General features: G+C 42.7%; 1 protein-coding gene across 4 annotated transcripts in view; it reads right to left on the minus strand.

Moving 5' to 3' along the window:
- Positions 1-908: 908 nt before the first annotated feature.
- The window catches only part of LOC131893670 (cAMP-specific 3',5'-cyclic phosphodiesterase-like), a 49,668-nt gene continuing 30,778 nt past the window's right edge, over positions 909-19,798 (minus strand). For 3 of the 4 annotated variants that reach the window (XM_059243774.1, XM_059243776.1, XM_059243777.1), the window contains exons 2-14: positions 12,812-13,006; positions 10,306-10,404; positions 8,825-8,970; positions 7,751-7,863; positions 7,542-7,635; positions 7,209-7,462; positions 6,971-7,108; positions 4,955-5,056; positions 4,263-4,427; positions 4,081-4,180; positions 3,507-3,967; positions 1,465-1,614; positions 909-1,310 (exon numbers count right to left, since the gene is read on the minus strand). In XM_059243774.1, coding sequence (XP_059099757.1) covers positions 1,074-1,310; positions 1,465-1,614; positions 3,507-3,967; positions 4,081-4,180; positions 4,263-4,427; positions 4,955-5,056; positions 6,971-7,108; positions 7,209-7,462; positions 7,542-7,635; positions 7,751-7,863; positions 8,825-8,970; positions 10,306-10,404; positions 12,812-13,006 — 2,254 coding nt within the window. In that variant the 3' untranslated portion in view covers positions 909-1,073. Of the gene's footprint in view, positions 1,311-1,464; positions 1,615-3,506; positions 3,968-4,080; positions 4,181-4,262; positions 4,428-4,954; positions 5,057-6,970; positions 7,109-7,208; positions 7,463-7,541; positions 7,636-7,750; positions 7,864-8,824; positions 8,971-10,305; positions 10,405-12,811; positions 13,007-15,800; positions 16,128-17,205; positions 18,102-19,798 lie in introns of those variants that run through there. The other variant, XM_059243775.1, reaches the window with a different exon arrangement.

Below are 19,798 nucleotides of genomic sequence, written 5' to 3' on the forward strand. Positions count from 1 at the left end.
ATCCTGAGGAAAAGCTTGTTTGTGGGTGTAAAAGAGATACTTTACTCAAGGTGATCAGGTTTATATATATTTCAATATCCTATTACGGTAGAAAGATCATCAGTCAGGGAAGTTTGAGAGAGGGGAAGGGAAGGTACGAGGAGGGGAGGTCTACACAGATTATTATCCCACTGTTTTCCATTTAACCCGGAGTAGATTTTACTTCACATCTGAGAGGAAGTGAGCAGTAAAACGAGAGAAATTGCAAGACATCGTATGTCCTATCAATCAATCAATCAATCAATCAATGGCTTGAAAACTCTACTGACTCTGAATCATTTGGGGATTGGCTTGAATGCTTTCCAAATCATTGGGTTTTGGGCGTATGAGAGTAGTATCACAGTTATGATGCTTTTTTTTGTGGGTTAACCGAGTGTACTTTCCTCGCCGAGGACCAAATACATACAATAGTAGCAATAGTAGTAGCAGTAGTAGTAATGATAGTAATAATAATCATAATAGTAGTAGTAGTAGTAGTAGAAGTGGTAGTAGTAGTAGTAGTAATAGTGAGAGACCGAGAAAGTAGTGATGGCTTGACACAAGTCGAACATCAAAGGTCAAAGGGGATGGACAAGAAGGGAGGGGCTCACATGGATGGATGGAAGGTACAAAGTTTATCAAGTTGTTCTGTTGTTATCATTATGCTGTTGTTGCTGTTTTTAATAATCATGATTGGGTGTGGCCTGACAGACATTCCCAACATCACATTTAATTTGGCCATGTCCAAGTTTTTCGGGCCGTCATCAATATCATCATCATCATCATCATTGAGGACCCATTTTTCCACACCGAAGTCATCACACACGCACGGAAAGAGGAGTGCTTGTAAAAGACGCCAGTCATCTCTCTCCATTCAAGAAATCAATTTCGGGGGAAGAAGAGCAGGCGAGAAGGGCCCAAGGGCCTTTCACACCTCGAACAAGCTTTTTGATATTGGTTTGTGCGCTTTTGCTTTGAAGAAGAGGATCGCTGGCGCAGAAGAACAACAAGAAGAAGAAGAAGAAGAAGAACAACAACAACAGGTTTATCATGACTCATAACCCATTGGCACCATGGGTTTCATGGACTGGACTGTCTTTGGTGATGTGGAACCGAATGTTTCCGCTCTCATCTACGTGATCCGCGCCTTCCGAAGATGAAGAATTCTCCGAACTCGTGGGACTCGTGCGATTGGCACCACTCGTGGAATCGTCTCCGCCCTCACCATCCTCGTCTTCCTCGTCGTCCCCCTCGTCGTCGTCTTCCTCGTTGCTCTCTTCGCGCATTTCATCCTGGAAAGAGAAATGAACTCTTTGACGTAAACGCGTTTGGCAACCCTGCGTCATTGGCTCAACTATGGAGGGTGTAAATCAATCTCGAGCATTCATCTTTACATTCATGAAGCTTTGGCAGCCAAAAAGTGAAGAAAACAAATGGATGGCGTACCTGATACGGATCGGTGGGAGAATGGGGAATTTTCGAGCTATACCATTGGCGGTTGCAATCCAGCATTTCCAAGATATGTGATGAGTCAGGATGAACCAAATCCGCCCAGGTTTCCCACAGGGGATGAACAATGTACTCAATAAAGCCAACCTGGAAGTACATCAGTAATTCACATCAGAATTAGTACACCGCTAACGCGAGAATAAGAGATAACGAAGACCAGAGCTAGCTAGATTGGCGAGGAAAACCGGCTTTAGCCTGATATTCCAAATCTCATAGGGAAAAAAATTGCAACGATTTAATTCTAAAATAGCTCTTATAAGAAACTGGCGAAGATTTTGCTTCATTTAAGTTGCTCCATTGTGTAGTTTGATTTGATCATGTTACACTACTTCACAACATACCAGATTGCTAGGCAACATGTAACATTGTTAAAGTGAAGTGAGCAGCCTATTTTCATAGAGATCCCATAACCAAACAAATGACTTACAAATGAACTACTATGTATGCAGTTTTGCTGAATGTCAACACGATGAAATTTTCGGCGAATCCTTGAAAAACTTTTCATCAGAATATTACCAACGCATTTTGAAGCATGCTACGGATTATGCAAATGTGAGTTTGTGTGGTTATGTACGAAATTTTATAAACTACCGGCCGCATCTGGTCTTACATCAGAATTCCATTTCGCTCCCTGTCAAGATTGTGATATATTCTTGGAGTGCTTTTGGGCCGCGCCAGTGGGATTCAAATTTCTACGGCAGCAATACTTGAAACCAATGCCTCTAAAGTGGTTTTTCGACAACCAGTAAAAGTGAAGAAAAAATGTTGTCACATCTTCAAGGGATTGAAGATGTCCGTTTGAAAATAAAACATTCTAACGCTTACATGAGCATGAAGTAGAGTAAGCAATATTGACAAGGTCAGTCAAGTCGAGCGTTTAGATGATCTTGTAGTCACAGATCAAGATACTTTAGAGGCCATCACGGACTTGAGGCTTTCAAGTTCTCTTGGTCCTGATGGCGTGACGTCTCAGTTTCTGAAGAGATGCTCACTGGTTCTCGCTCCAGTTTTCTCGTACTTGATGCATTGCATCTTGGATCAGGGCAAGTTTCCCTCTTCTCTGAAGCTAGCTCATGTTGTTCCAATTTTCAAAGGGGGAGAGATAAGTTGCTCCCCAGTAATTATTGGCCGATTTCTCTCACTTCGAATTTTGCAAATGTACTTGAGAAGATCGTGAAGTTCAAACTTGTAGAATTTCTTGAGGTCAATGAAGTCCTACCTCCTAGCCAGCATGGGCTCCGTGCACATTTTAGCACGGTTACCCAAATGATTGAGCATTTAGAGCAGGTCATTGAGGGANCTGGATTGTTCAGCCACATCTTGAATATGCTTCACCAAAGGTATCTTATACTGTTCGTTTTCAAAAGCATCCATGAGCTTTGTCCCAACCCAGTATTTAGGGTCAATTCTAGTGACCATCAAGGCTTCATGTGCATTTTGAGAGCACCTTCAAGTCCTCGAGAATCCAGGCTAGTTCGAACAATGAAGTCCACTTCTCTTCTTTCTCGGGCTTCTTCATTGTGTAATTTGCTCCTCTCTAATATATGAAGGGAATACGTAGGCTTTGTTGAACCGGTTGCATCTTTCAAGTCAGACTTGGACAAATGTTTAGATAGCATTCCAGATCAACCTTACATTCCCTTCGTTGGTAGACCAAATATCATATAAAGATTGAAAGGTAATAAATAGACGAATTATAACCTTTCATTTTAATAGTACTGGGGATTACATTCCTTGTAGCGGTTAGAAAAGCCCGTGAAAACCCAAACCAAACAAAAAAATATGTATGGAACATTATTGAAAGATGAACACGTCTTTTTCAAATTGAACTAATCGTAACGTGATACACTGGGTAGTAACGTGATACACTGGGTAGTTTTGTCGGAATTTTAAAGTTTTTACCAACGCCCATCACATATCTTTTCTCAATGTTCAAGGCTTTCCTCTTCAAATGATGTCAAAGTATAAATAACCCTTGCCTGTGATTTTTCGATGGTGGCATTATATCGATCGCACATGGGCGAAATTTCGAGTCCCGCCTCTCGTTCTTGATCCCCTTGACGGAAGAACTCCTCCATGATTCGATCCACCCACTGACGATAGATATCCAAGGGCTTGGTAGGATTGGACAGGTCCGAACAATGGACCATATTTTGAAGCACCTGGATTCGTTCATTGTAGTTGTCGAAGCGAATGACCCCCGATCCGGCCACCTTCTTGGATTCCACCATGGTCTTCAGGTCGGCCAGGAGCGACATGTGCTTGGACATGTCCGTGGCCAAGACCATATCGATGACCATCTTCCGGAAGCTTTGCCTTTGTTTGACCGTCAAATTGATCAAGATGTCACAGCCGGGTTGTTGGAGCAGCTTGAAGGCCACAGCCAAATGATGGTTCTCTAACACAGACTCGTCTTTGTAGAGGAGAGCCAGTTCCGAACCTGAAACGCAACAACGAGTGTAGCATCCCATAACAATCGATGAAAAAAAAGCAATCGTCCCCAAGTCCTAAGGGCCCGGGGTGGACGCCACATGTCGCTTGTCGCTGGCTTACTAGTGTTGATGAGGTACTGGTTCGTGACTCCGGGATGGTCCACATCATGAATAGCGGAAGCGAAGATGGCGGCGAATGTCTCCAACGATGAGAACACACACTGGAACAACACATTCATGTGGGATTGAACCGACTGATTGGCTTGACGCCGGACCACGTGGCCTTGGTCTTGGGGTTATTACCTTCAAATTGGGCGAGTTCAACAGAACATGGGTGGATTGAGTGACATCGGCCGCGTGAAAGTGGTTGTGATACGGAATATCCTTGAGGTAGTGATCCTCCAGCGTGATTAGGAAACTCTTCAACGTGTCGGCTGGAATCTTGAAGTAGGTCATCAGGTCTCTTTCCTGAAATGTATGGACGAACATTCATTTGAGAAGAAGAAAAAAAGAGGAGCTCCTTAGCATTGGTACTATTAGGTGTTACTACATCTAGAGGTACGTAGTACGTAAATGCGTGAATTTCCATCCTTCCGAGAAGTGAGAGCGTTCGTTGCTCTTGGGCGTTGGAAAGTGGCAAAAGCATGTGGCACAGTGGAACGGTCTATTTCAGGACCTGTCGCGGCCTAAGATGAAGACAAAGAGTCTCCACTTCCTTCCTTCCTTCCTTCCTTCAGGGAAGGATTTTCTATTTCAAGCGTGATTTCCTTGGAGAAGCGACTATGTCACCACCGACACCTTCGCCACTGCCTTTCAAATGTTTTCGCTAGAGCCTCCTGGGTGCATTATAGTACGTAGGGAACTTTGGATGACTGTTGGAAATCTTAGAAATCTGCGTTCCCATCAAAATCAGGCTAACTTTAGAATGCTCCGCATGGATGACTGAACAAATGGACATAGAGCACATACTACTGCTGTTTTACGTATTAGTGTACCTCAAATATCCGAAAAGTGACGCAGGAGAGGGCTCGCTGATTCTTGACCATTTCCCCGGTTTTGAAGACGTTGAGGCCCCATTGATTGATCATCTCCAAATGCTGGAACAGAAAGAGACATGTCATTTCCAGTGGATGCAACGGGATTAGTTGCTCGAGATCGTCGTCGAAGATCTAAGAGTTCAAAGTCAGGCGAAAGAAGAGAAGAGTGAAACGAGGAGGAAAACAAAAGGAAAGAAAGGATTATCACCAATGGGGGATTATGGCCTTCAATCGCACAATATCCTACGTAAGAGAACAGGAGAGCCAAGGCCTCTAGTAAGTAGGTTGGTTCTATGCGTCGTGTCTTGAGCGTCGGTCGTGTGACGGCCAGAGTCCGCTCAAACTCGTGTCAAGGCCTGAAAGTAACGCGGGCAACAAACAATGACGTGAGCCCTAGTCGAACCAGATTCCGAGCCAAACTCTTTCGACCATACCCAGCAAACCCTGCCCAGGTTAGGTCCTTGATGTGATGTTCCAAATAATTTATTACTGAGCTTTTCTAAACAGAGCGTGTGCCTTGGAGAAAGTTTTTCGTCTTCATTCTTTTCAGACATCTTTCCCCGAATATCATTGGGTTCACGAAGCAGCCCTTCTCCGCCGTGACTCGTCGTCTCAAGTGGGCTGTGAAAAGGGCTATTATGGAATTGACAATACGTCGCCGACATTGTTTTCAGCATCATACCATCAATCAAGCAAAACTCTCCCAAGGGCGCACGAGGCTTCAGATCAGACAAGATTAAAGTCTCGGAGTATCCATTGTACAGGGTCGTCATAATTTTAGGGTTCCATGCCAAACAGGAAATTGATATGAGCGCATTTATTTTTATCAAGCACAAGGTTCCACGAATAGTGTTCTATGTAGAAACATCCTGAGGAACTTTTTCAGGGCGTAGATTTCAAATCAAATTAGTTTTGAAGGGAAGAATGTCACAGCAATAGGGTTTCAAGACAGGATATTATGTGAGGCTTAAGAAAGGACCTTGTTTTGCTTGCATTTTTGAAAGAGTTCATAAGCTGGCGTATGGTGAGGATAGATTAATCGCCCTCGTAATCTTGGCATCGAATCCGCGTTTTCGTGTTAGCATTTTGACGTTCTCCAATATGAATATACGAGTGGATTTTCAAACTTCTAACTGGTTAACATCATGTCAAGTCAACAAGAGTTGAATAAAACGTAACTCTGTTCTGGCACTGAACAAGTTCATGAATTCTGAATATTTGATGCATTTAAGGTACTCACTCACCCTAATGGTCTGGCTTTACGACGCTGATTAAGTCACATTAAGTCTGCGAAGTTTTTGGCTACCCCTGATTAATACGTCAAAAGCTGGGTTCCATTTTTTTGGTTATCAGTACAATATTCAGCGTTTTCACAAGCTGCCAAAAGAAATGAGCAAGAAGAGTGCAAAAAACGCAAACACTCATTGACCTTGGAATACACCTTCAAATGATACTTTTAGGCAGCATCTACACATGAAAATAAAAATTCCTTTCATGAATGAAAAAAAATGGGGCCACGCCTAAGAAAGTATCAGAATATTTCATAAAATGACGTAGAAAATTTCATTTGTGTTCCAACCATTTTGACACTTTAGCCAATTATTCTATAGGAAAAGCTACAAATTAAAAGCAAAGTCTTTTTTCATCATCTAATTTCTGAGCCTTGATTATGACACTAACATGTATCTCATTCAAGGAATGTCTCTCGTCCACAACGAACAAAATATGTACTTTAAAAAAATATTTTTACTACAAGCTTAATTCTTTTCTCGAAAGTAATTTTCGAGTACGATTTATCCACCCAGATCATTTTCATCGACCCATGATTAGTATAAGAATGCTTTAAAAGTACCGGGTGTAGATATTAACCCAGGACAATTTTGAAACCGCCCAAATGTCAGCTTCGAGGCCTTTTTGATCTCCTTTTCACTCCGATTGAATGTTTACGACTCTTCATGATATCTTCCCACCTACCTTATCCAGAGCTTCGGGGTCAATTGAAAATGATTCCATAGAGGCCTTCCGGATTCGACTTTGTTCCGCAGTGATGATTTTGTCACCCCCCATCTTCCAACTGAGTTCAATGGCCGTCGTATTGGACGGAGAAGTGGTCTAAAAAAGGTATGCAAAGGAATGGCTAGTCTCGAACGATAATGTTCTTGTTTTTGTTTAAAGCCCCAAATCTATTTGTGCGTGCCCTCAAGGATCCTACCTTGGCCAGTGAATTGGGCGATTGTCCATTTTCAGTTTTCGACATCTCGTGGTCGGACACATCCTGTTCGTTGGGATCCAGGTTGTTTGGGACCCTCTGTTCTGGTGTTTCGTCTTCATCTTCCTCCTCTACGACCACGTTACTCTGGTCCTCAAGGGTCCCAGAATTGGTCCCGGATCCACTTGGAACGTTGTTCGAGAACGTTTTGCTTTGAGGATGGTGATACGAGGACAGATCCACGTCCTGAGTTTTATCTAAATGCGATTCCAGCCAGTGTTAGTGATTGGAGGCATTTCGTAATGGCTTAATAATGATGCCCTTAGTCATACTTACCCAAGAAAGTGGAGCAGATATATTCGGAGACCTGATTACCCGAGCGACTCGTCTCTGAGAAGTGGCTCAACTCTTTATTGAGCATTCGTTTGAACTGAAAGAGGTTCCTATTAGTGGAGGGGATGTCTTTGGCGTCGATCATCATTTTTGAGTTGTGAGTTGCGATCGATCGATTGGACCGTGAGAAATGAATAGCTGGTCATGATTACCTTGCTTGTGGCCAAATCTGATACGGATCGATGCGTTTGGATGGATTCCAGTTGATCCAGGCACCAATCCAATTCCTCCAAGGTCTCCACAGCCGTGCGCATATAAACGTCATCTGAAACAACGTGAGAGCCCATCGTTCGTCAGTTCGTGCCCACAGGATTGATGGATGGATAGATTCATGGATTCGGCAAGAATGCACAGGGTGCGAGGGTGCGAAGGGAGTCAACGAGTCAACGAGTCAACGAGTCAACCCACCCATCAAAAGCCATATGACGCTTTCAAAACGAGATATGTAGTCAAATTGCGATTTTCACTCCTGCTTCTCCTAACTAAGTATACGTATGTATATGAATGAATGTATGGGCAGTACAGTACAGTACACGTACACGTATGTAGGTACGTTCGAGGTATTTCGGTCCAAGTAGACGAAGATGTGAGCATCTTCGTATCAGAATTCCGCCCTCATCCTTCCTTCCTTGGCCTTCACTCCACCAACCAGACTAGGAATAAGTCCGGATTAAGTTGTCAGTATTTTAATGCCGCCTTGTTATGCATGAACGTATTTGTTAAAATCAACAAGTCTCTACAGTAATCTGACAAGAAAAGAAGGCATTAAACTCTAATCCCTGATGGAAGCATTTGTCAATAAGATCAAGTTGAAGTCGGGTAGACAACTCATAAGTCATCATCAGCATCAGCATCATCATCAGCATCAGCAGCATCAGCAGCAGCACGTCAAGGATCCAATGAGAGGCAGACACCAGTTTTGAGTGTCTCATTCACGATCTCTGTAACTTGCATATTTCTCATTCAAAAGAGAGAAAAACACGTCCATGTAGGTACAGACGACTTTCTTGCCTCTTCCATTGTTGAGTGGCTCGCCAGTTCATATTCATTCTCTTTCTACGAATCTCACAAAGAAGCGGCCATTCTCTAACCTTTTGGTATTAGTTGCTGCCAGTTTGGAGTACCAACCACGAATGTTGAAATTTGATTTGAGGCGAACATTGCCTTTTTTGTACGTACTTGAGCCGATGTACTCCGTAATTGAAATATGATTAGCTCCCACATACCTGACAGAGACTTGTTTGCTGACGAGGTACTCGACGGGGCTCCTGTTCCAGCAGAATGATTGATATTGGAACTACCTGCTCCACCTTGAAGTGGACCCAGAGAGGGGCCAAACTCTCGAGAGGGAGTCTTGTTCTCATTGCGATTCCTATATAGGAATAATATGAATGTAGTTCAATTTTGAAAAATCAACGAGCACAGAAAACGCATTATGTTGTCAATTCTCATTTTGCCAATCTTCCTTACGTCTATGGGCTTAAAAATGAACCATGGTTTGGTTTTAACTTGGGAGAAAGCAATATGTGGTTGTAATCAACTGCATTGCCAGTAAACGCCTGAAGGCTTAACCAAGAAGGGTAATTTTCCAAGTTACTGTTACACGGTGGTTATATTTTCTGGTTAAGTGCTTGCTCAAATGCCAAGACATCTAGATATGTTTTCCTTTGTCAAAGAGACAAAATAAACAACTTTTGTGAAATACACATGTTAAAAAGTAGCTCAGATAAGTGTGTTAAATCACTTAAAGCTTAGTTATTACAAGTTCAAAGTTGCGTTTTGCACCTTAAAAGATTGAAAAATGGCCTTATTATGTTTCCAGTTATTCCCAAGGCATATGATTGTCTTTTTCAATGACACGACAAGAAGTAATATTTCTCCATTTTCTTTAAGGTTTCTTCAAAAGCTTAAAGTAGCAAAAAAATGTCACTTAAATCTTGCAAAAGATGTAAAATTGCCTTTCGTTTTTCTTTAGTGCCAAAAGCTGCACAATCCTATCATGTTCCTAAAGAACTTGAAAGATACATGTGACAGTTCAATTTTCAAATTTGTCTGTCACTTTTTGCAAAAATTAATTTCCACTTACTAGCAATGTTTTTATTCAACGATAATAGAATTTTGTCAAAATTCAAAATTAAGCTTGATTTAAGTTGCAATTGACAAGTATGGCATCAAAGTTATGAAATATTGGAAAGAAGTCAGTTTGAAGTTATATTGCAAACTATTTTTAGGTTTTTCTACCTATTTCAAAAAGTTAAATGTGTCAATCTATATTTGAGGCATAGAAAAAGAAGATTATATCCCTTGGCAATTGCTTTAAAATATAACCGGAGCAATTTGCAGCCAAATTTGATGTAAATGCAATCTTTGAAAGCGTGATATCTTATCGGTAGCTCAATTGATTTGGATAAAATTGTAGTTGGAGAGGCAACTAAGGTTACTCTCAAAATCTATTGATTACGTTTTTGAAAATATTAACTCTTTGTAGGTTTTAAGTGGATAAATATTCTAATCTGAGCTAAAATCCAAAATGGTTCTTTTTCACAAAAGTTGTTCTTATTGTTTCAATAACAACGAAAAACTTTATTAGAAGTCTTGGCATTTTCACAAAACTTTATCATTATTGTGGGTACCACCGTATGTTGAATGGTAACTCGTGGGTAAACACATTAACTTTGACCACGTTGGAGACTTGAATTGGACTCACTTGGCCGGGACTTTGGTCAGAAAGATGTAGTTGGCCCGAATGGTTCCGAGACTGGCAAGAATTTGGGCAAATGGTGTGACGATCAAGTCCTCCACGTGTCTAAAAAAAAGAAGGGAAAGAAAGAGTAGAACATGATAAGTTTGAATCACATGTAACCCGGTTGTCAAGCAGGGGAAGCGTGGACATTCAAGCACAAAATGAAACCGTTATCACGAGAGGGATTTTGTCGAGCTTTTACTTTGCTCTCTGGACTAGAATGATGAACAACACTTCAGAAAGTTGAAAGAAAACTCTGAAGTGGTATTTCGGTTGTGATTTCATTTCAACAATGATCAAGCGTTTCTTCAAAGGAGATCATTTTGTACTTTTTGAAATGGACGAAATGAAATGTAACAACACATTCTCTACTAGCTTGATTTATTTTACTAGATTCACTATTGTTCCATTCTTGTGAAGTTTAATGAAATTCGGAATGAAAAAGTCAAATCAGTCAATAGCGTCCATCAACTCATTTGCCTTTTCGTTCCCCCTTTTTTGAGGAGAAATATCCTCTTCTCCTCATTATTCTCCCCTCAAACTCTTTGGCATGAATTGGCGAGCTTAACGATGAAGTCCCTGACCAACTGGACTTTCTAAAGCTCCTGCAAGAGAAGTGCTTTCCACTGAATAAAAAGCTGCAACTGAATGTGAAATAAAACAGTCTAAATCAGCGATTTCAATCACTGGTTAACATGGTTTCTAATGTCATTTAGGATGTTTGGACGTCAGTCAGCTTTTCAACTTGCCTGCACGACAGTTCCATGTAGGTGTGGTGTTTAAGAATAGCTATTTCTTCAATAGCAGAAGGCTTTCTGTGCACGCAGTTTAACTAAGTGAGGTTTGAACAAAGTCCATACGGTCATTCGCCATTTCACCCGTTAAGTTTGAAGAGAAGAGCGAAGGCTTGCCCAATCACACAAGAGGGCATGAGATGGCGAATAACCGTATGGACTTTCTTTAAACCTCACTTTTTTGAACTACACGCAAAGAGAGATCTGGTCATTGCATATGAAGTTTTCTTTTTTTGAAAGTGGTTTTCAAGGTATGGTTTTCACTTGAAGCCATTGGAAGCCAAATCTGACATGTGGAAATGTTCTTTCTATTCACGAGAGGCTAGAAACTTACTTTCCAGCCACACGTGAACACAGAGTCAACACATGAAGTTTCTAACTTTGGCGTTTGGTTTCCTTTGGGTGAATGAGAGTGACTATTATGCTTCTGAAAATCGGTTCTCATAAAAGAAAATGTTGTCCATAGGTCGAGAAAACTGGTAGCGACAGCTGCAAAAAGTGGTGTGTTAGATTTTCCATAGAGGCAAACATAGATTGTTGGGATGCCGATGATCAACTGAGGAAGACAAATTCTTATTTTGCGAACCAAAAATCATATTTTGCCATGAAGTGATGGTAACTAATTACTCTATTGCGGTTTTTTGTGATTTTGTGCCTCCAAAGCACAATTTTTCTAATTGAAAAACTTTCTCAAGATTGTAGTGAATATGGTCCAACAACAATTCTCGCTGCAAGAGTTACATCTCTTCCATTCACAGAATAAAGCCGACAATTTACATAGGTCAGTACCTAAATGGAGTCCAACTGTGGTTTCAAATCAAGCCTTGAAACAAATCAAAGAGGGAATACTGATCGTGTAGTTGTCTGAATTTAAATGGTCTCTCTTTCTCTCTCTCAATCTAGAAGAACTTCAAGTCAATCGGCCGGGTTTCTCGGATTTGTCTAAAAAGATGATGATGATGATTGAGAATCAAATTGGGCACATAAGTTTGCAGTTAGAAGTACGAATGGGAAATCAATGTCTGCACTGACGTCTAGTCTAGTTTGACACCTTCGAAATTTGAGTCCTCGAGTCCCTTTGCATGTATGCATGCCTGGACCATTTAGCTCCAATCACTTCATAAAATATTGATCTAATGTTAGGTGGGGCTTTCATGTCTTGCATTTCCAGTTTGTTAGATGGAATTGTTTGAATGCATTTAGTACATCTAACTCTTGCTTAGAAACAGACCATGTCGATTAGTGCCTGGTTCACATCTCCATATTGTCGAGCTTTCCCGCTCCTCAATGAGATGTTTATTGATGCCTTCGAATCTTTGGAAGTCGTACTAGTTACAGCTTCTCATGGCCTCGAGGGTGTTGATTGCTTATTGTTTGTTGTTTGTGCCGTGGTGCATAAAGAGCGTTAGTGTATAAAGGGTATATAGATATATGTAGGTTCGCTCTAAAACAAATTGGTTCTTGAGCCATGAGAACTTGCGTTGAATGCCCGTTATAGCCCTCGTTGATGGAGCCTCTTGTTACAGACAACATTCAAAGCAATGCAATTAGTCATATCTCCAAGTCTACGTATACACTGCCTGCCTACTCATGAACAAAACGTATTTTACACGTCGAAAGTGTGTTGGTTTGAGACTGCTACCAGTATATCCGTTGGCCGCCATGGAGGCTCTTACCCCGCATTTCCTGCCTCACTGGCAATGCTCGAGGCTCGAGAAATCGATCTGGGGGATGTGGCCTCATAATCCGAATCGGATCGGTACAAAAACGACTCTCGGCGGTTGTGAAGGCCTGTATTTTGAAGCACCAAGCCAGGCGAGTATCCTTCCAGTGGATTTTTGCCCGGGGATATCGTGTGATCCACATCAAAGCTGAAATCAAGATCAAGAGAAAGAGGAATGAAAATTCGAGTTTGCAATTTGGTTGGCTGTCGGTGCCAACAGTGTTATTGGAGTAGTAGTAATAGCAGTAGTAGTAATAGCAGTAGTGGTAGTAATAGTGGATACTGTTTGTTGTACTCTCTTCGCTTTGAAGACATTCGACTGACTCGAGTCGACTTTTGGGAGTCCACATTATGGGGTTCCTAGAAATCGTCTAGACTTATAAGAACCACGCTCCCATTTCTTGATTAACATTTGTGCCCTCCCGTTGATCAGAGGGAAGATTTTTTTCCTATTTCCTTTTTCTTCCAAACCTAAAATGACTTTGGCCAGATACGGAGAGGCCCAATTTCCAAAGTCCATCACTCAAAGTATTTCCTTGAAATTTCTTATTGTAGATATTCGAGTTTCAAGGCTACGTAGATATACCCGAGAACAACATCGTTATGAAATGATAATGTCAGAGCCCCCGCCAACAACCGCAACTCACCAAAAGCTTTCTGCATGTTTACGGGTCACACGTTAAGGAAACTAAGCCAAGGGATATCGAACTTGGACACCCTCATGGGACATTGACTTCTATTGTCTTGCGATTGGCATTTGTAATATACGACGTGTACTTTGGATCCAAAAGCTTCCATATAGTTTGCTCATGAACTACTTTTTGTTTGGGTAGGAGCTATGATTCCAAGTGGGGCAAGGGGTTTTCACTCCCCTTAACCCAAAATAAGATAGTATATGTAACCATCAAGCCCAATTTATTGAGGGCTTCTATTTTGGCTTGTTCCGCACTCCTATAGAAAAAAACCGAGAAAAAGACAATGTTGCTAACAAAACCCTGCGTCAAGGATCCTTTGCCTTTGGAAGTTTCGCCTCAATCTCGAAGCCTTTCCACCAAAAGGACACTTATTTTGGTGGAAGGAGGATAATGATAATAATAATGATGATAATAAGAGGCCGCCCAGGAGTTTTCTCTTCTTTTGACACAACGACCCACAAGCCTAGCTGGTAGTTCGCAAAAGGTTGCTGGGTAGAGCGTCATTTAATCTGCATGCCTCGCAAAAAGGTTGTCCCTCATATCCTGCAATCCTTTTGTAGGCTTCTTAAGCATGCAACAAACCGAGAACTTGGGACTTGTACCGACCACTGGGCCCTCGAAGTTGACTTCCCAAATGACACCACGCATGGCCTGGTTGTCAACATTACATTAGTACTGCATGCTCTCAACTTTTCTCTCAAAAGGCGTTACATAAGGTAGATATTACAGTATGTATATGCATGGTTCTGCACCACATAGCGTTCTTCGGCACCTGGGAATTATGTACGTAGAAGTGCATGTACGTACTAGTATGATTTGGCCGAGCATTACACGTCCTCCTTTTTCCATACTTGAAAGTGCCAGAGAGAGAGATTAATGTGGAACTTCGGCCAGGCTCGCTCCAATCTTATTGTGAACTACTCCAAAGGTGTTCGTGATTAAGAATCTCTCACGTTTCGTGGAGTTTGACTTGAGTCGAATGACACAATACGTACACGTACATGACGTTCGGCAGTGACTTCAAGATCTCAGATCCCAATACCAAACATCATCTGTACGAGAGCAGCAGTTTTGACTGAGTGCAAAAAAAATTGGAACAATGGCCGGAAAATGGGTCTCATCAGCTTTCATGGAGCTTCAAGTGGATGGATTAGAACACATGTCATAGCACGCCTCTAGTTCTCAAGTTGCCTTCATCGAGCTTTATAAAAGTCAATTTGGCCTTATTTGATATCCAAACCGAGTCTTTCCAATTTCGGGTAGACTCATTCCAAGGTCATTATTTATTGGTTTTATTTTTTTACGAGCCTCTGCCCTCGTTACTAAGAATCAGAAAGTACTCATATTTAACTCACTTAAAGTCTATGCAAACTCATCTCGCCAAGCCAAGTCAATAACATCAATAAATTCTAGTTCGCAATGATCCTTTTTACTCCAAAATGTCCATTAACTGGCGGTAAAGGCCTTTTAAACTGATCAACTCGCATTGTATGTAGATACTTCCTTTGATCCGTCTACCCACTCTTTGTATGTACGTACATAGGGCTTACATGCAGTACACTAATGATTATGACCGGTGTCAATAGAGCTTATTTAAACTTGCAGATATCTCGTCAGAGGCCCGTTGAGCGGAGAAATCATATAAGGGAAGTTGGCAGAGGGTACACCAAGTGTATGTCTAGGTACTTTTGATCAAAAATGCGACAGATCTCTTGGAACGAACCGTTTTGATCTCAAAGCCGAAAAATATGGCTTCCAACGCCAAAGATGAAGAAAGACGAGCGAACGAAAGAGAGGAAGAAAAGAAGAAATAAATTGAACGAATTATAGCATGGATCAACAATCACACGTAGTGACTCTGGCGAAAGAGGATCATCAGCCAACAACTAGTTCGTCCCTTACTTGCCACCTATCTATCTGTCTCGTAAACATTGAGAAGCATGTGTGCTTGGGAGTAGTTGCCAAGCCAGAAAGTGGCAATTTAATCACGGACCAATGAATCTAGCTCCCAAGTGAGCGGGTTCAGTGGGACTTTGGGAAAGTTTGCTTTTTTTTGGTTGGTGGCAAATGCGAGTTCCTCCCTTGATTGAATCTTTTCAAAGCCCACAATGGAGTGCATGCTTAACTGGAAAATGTGTCTGCCCGATGAGAACTAGGGTACAAACCCGACGCTTTTAAGGGAACAACTCGTAGATGGAAGAAGAAGTGTGGGCAACTTGGGCCGTGATCTTTAGCTCAGGATCTCACCTCGGATTTGGAGAGTACGAATACTTGGGTTGCAGGAGTCCTCTCCGTTGATGAGGCCTTCGCCCTCTTCTTTGCGTGTAGTTGCTATCACTGTGTCTTCGACCGGATCGGAGCTGGGGCCCACACAACGAGTGGGACGAGTTCGAGGCCGAGAGGAGCAAGGAGTTCTTGGAACCACCCGCTCCTCCATTGGCCGGGTACATGTGGTTGGGTGAGGACAACGGGGACGACGCGTCAATCGACAGATGGGGTTGGACGTGCTGGTCGGGGCTCTTCGCCATAAAGGCATTCGAACGAATCAAACAACGGTTGGAGCTCAAGTGAGACCTGGACAGCCAAAGAGGTGGCGCACGGGTGGGGTTGACAAAGCATTGACCCAATGTCTCTAATGATGAAATGACATGAAAAGAGTTTGCCACAAGCACTATCGCTATCGCCACTATCTCTTTTGCTCTTCCGTCACTTCTCGCCATTTACTAAGCACGTACCTCCTACATAGAGTGCCAAGCCGGTCTTAGGTCTGTCTTTCCAATCCCAAAATGGACTTAATGGGGAGTGAGAATGGGCCGACTGAAATTGAAGCAGGATGGGCGCTTGTATATAACAAAGTCTCCTTTTGATGGCAAAAGTCCATAAAAAGGCCAATTTTACTTGACTGCTCTCTCCCTTTCAGAGGGCTCTGGTCGGTTGGCCTTACGAATGTACAGCAGTGACCCTTTTTCCTTCGTTGCTCGCCTCTGTGGACAAAACTGACCTACTGAAATATTTGACTGGCCTTCATGATATTTTGAGTGGGCAATCGGCCTAGGTCTCCATACATTCCACGTACACTAACTATTATTGTACCGTAGGTCGTCAATGGTAAGCGCAGTGGTGTTTGAGCAATAGTAAATGAACCCTCGTCCGGCATTGGGCAACATTTTTTGGGAGGAAGTACGTACTACTAGAGTGGAAAAGTTCCGTAATGACATGATTCCATTCTGTTCTTTTTCCACGGAAAAAGAAGGAAGATTGGTCTTGAGTGGAACCAGCCTTATGGAGTGGCTCAATTGTGAACAACAAGCTAGTGAACCAATGGGAGGAGGGTTTGCTGTTGTTGCTGTATTTGGAGCCCATGCTCTCATGAGAAGTTGGTTTTACATGGAACCATACTATAGCTACTATAGCAAAGCAAATCATTAGCAATCAACTCCCTCAAGAGCTATGGTTGTGTGGAGGGAGGGAATCATGTGAATGGCCAAAAGTTTCAAAATCCCGTCCTTCAGGGCTGCTACCAAAGAATCTAACTACCAAACACGAACCGCCCTAAATGAGTAATTGGAAAGTCATTAGACTCCTTGAGTGATGGATTTGCTTTCTCCGAGGGTTCCATTTGAGCCCACTCCGTCAATGCTTTGTTAGCTACCCAAAATTGGATTTTCTTTGGTCAACATGGATGGATCCTCCCGATCCCGCACTGCTAAGCTGAAGCAATATCATTCGCTTCTTTTTCAAGTCGTTGCTCATCATTTTCGCGTTGATGAGATTGTTATTCGTGCCCACAGCGTTTGAAACGCCCGAGACGAAATTGGATGTTGAAGTTGCTGTTGTTGTTGTTGTTGTTGTTGATGATGAAGATGAGGAGGAACAGGAGGAGGAGGATAAACGGGAACAGGAGGAGGCCCTTGTCGTCGTTGTTGTTGTTGTTGATGTAGTGATGATGGTGGATGTTGTTATTTTCGTGGCCATGGCTGTTGGGATGCTTGTGGCACCCAGACTAGAAAGAGGCCAAACAACACTGGAGGCTGAAGGCGTCTGCGTGGAATGGAACAGTGGACTGGATTTAGACGATGTGGACGACATTCTATCATTCTATTGGGGCGTACGCAACCACTCTAGTTAACAATCACTGACAACGATAATGAAGATGGACGCGATCTCAACCACCGCCACCACGCCCACGTCAACCAGGACGCCTCTAACGCCATCATAATCAAGGACGCTTTCAACGGAATGAAAGAGATTAAGCCCACTCAGCACTCGGAACAAACAACCCCATTGTCCATCACATAACGGGGCTTCATGTTCAGGCCAGTCGTGTTTATCCCCTGAAACGACGACTCGGGGATTTCTTTCAGGAGCGATTCACGGGATCGGATGCCCTCCGACTGATCTGAACTTCTTGATGTCCGTGCAAATAAAGCGTCTGATTGGTAAGCAAACACCTCACAATCACAACTGCTTGATCTGACACGATCCGTGACACGATCCGACGAGGTCGTGAGTTTGCCTTGTCTCAACCTCGGATGGAACCGTCCACCAAGCAGCCATCCGCCCGTCTTGGTTTGATTTGGTCCTCGAGATCCACTCTTGTTCCACCAATCCCCCATTGGACCAAGAGAAGAGGAGGCAGATTGCGCGCTCGGACGCGAGAGCCTCTCTCCCTCCGCCAAACCCACGCGTGCACGGGGCTACCGACGGGCGTGTATATGTATATGTAGTATGTGTGAGAGTCAGTGAGAACCAATGCATATGTTGCACCAAGTACTACGTTACGTACGTAGACACGCACGCACGCACACACGCACCAAAGGACGGCTTTTTCTTATGCAGGTGGTGGGTGCGTGGATAATGACTCCACCGAGTGCTGACTTCGTAAGTGGATGAAACATTGAACAAATCAACAAGAGAATGAGCCAGAGAGAAGAAGAAGGCCTGCGATGAGTAATGGATTTATTTTTAAAAGACCTTGAAACCACATTCGCTGGGGTTGCTGGAACTGCTGGAACTTTGAGTTGAATTGCTGTCAATCCTTCTTTTCCATCGCTCACAACAAATTGCGGAGTGGATCCAAATAGACCAATACGAGCACATCAATCTCCGACTCAACGTAACTGACTTGAGTTCGAGCCCAAAGTCCACCCGTTTGTATTGATCAGTTTTAGAAGCATTTGGAACGCATTCATTTCTTTCCACTCATGGCACCGTATGTGGTTGGTATCAGCTCATGGTAGCTACATTGAGCAGATTTTAAGGTAATCCAATTTCATATTCATCATAGCTGTCATCCCAGTCGCCATTTATCAAATGGATATCTTCTCTTATTTTGCGATTTGGCATACTCAAAACCTCCTCGAATATCAATCTTCAATCAATAAGCTCCTTTAGAGAGATAAAAAAAACCAGTTCGACACAAACCAAGAAGAAGAGGAAGACTCAAGAACATGTTTTTAGACGAATTTGCCCATGTTCTTAGTCCTCCAAACCTTGAGGACATCACTTACGTGATGTTCTGCCGTGTCTAAAGGATACACATTATTCTTACACCATTCTGCGTTTAAAGTTTGAAAGTCCGCAATAATCAGGCTCAGGGGGGAGGTGGTCAGTCATAAATAATGCATAAATGGCTTTAATCACCAACAAATGCAAAGCAGATGTGCAGGAATTGAAATGCTTGGAGGTCCTGCCGTACAGTACATCGGAGTCATCAACTTTGTCAATTGAGGACACGACGAACCACCGATGGTTTTGGACGTAAAATGAAGCCTTAGAAAACCATTACTGCCCACGAACCTGCTCTTCGTACAAGCGTACGTAATGGCTCCACTGTCGACCGACATAGTCGTAGTCCTGGGATGGCTGCTTAAATTTATGATCAAGTCCTGTTCAAGAAGGGCACTCGATCGAGATGAAGGTCTTGATTTCGAGTGGGTTTTATCGTTTTGCCTTTATCGGACGGTTAACAACTCCCCCTCACCCTTCCCGCCCACAAGTAGGGTGAGTATGGGAACCATGGCATGCAGTGGCATCTGCTTAGAGGGCTTAGACGATTTGAGTGAACGACGTCCATGAAAGGTCGTCGGCCACGTTAAAAAATTGGTCCAAATCCTAATGAACAAGAGTGTGCACTTTACGACTTTTTTTCATTTTGGCTTCCTAAGCTTTCTTATGGGTTCGCATGCTTGTCATCATCAAAAGGATTTCAAACTATCTGTATAATGTCTCGGCTTTTCTCTTAA

Source organism: Tigriopus californicus, chromosome 2 (assembly GCF_007210705.1).
Source record: "Tigriopus californicus strain San Diego chromosome 2, Tcal_SD_v2.1, whole genome shotgun sequence".
NCBI classification, from domain to species: Eukaryota; Metazoa; Arthropoda; class Copepoda; order Harpacticoida; family Harpacticidae; genus Tigriopus; species Tigriopus californicus.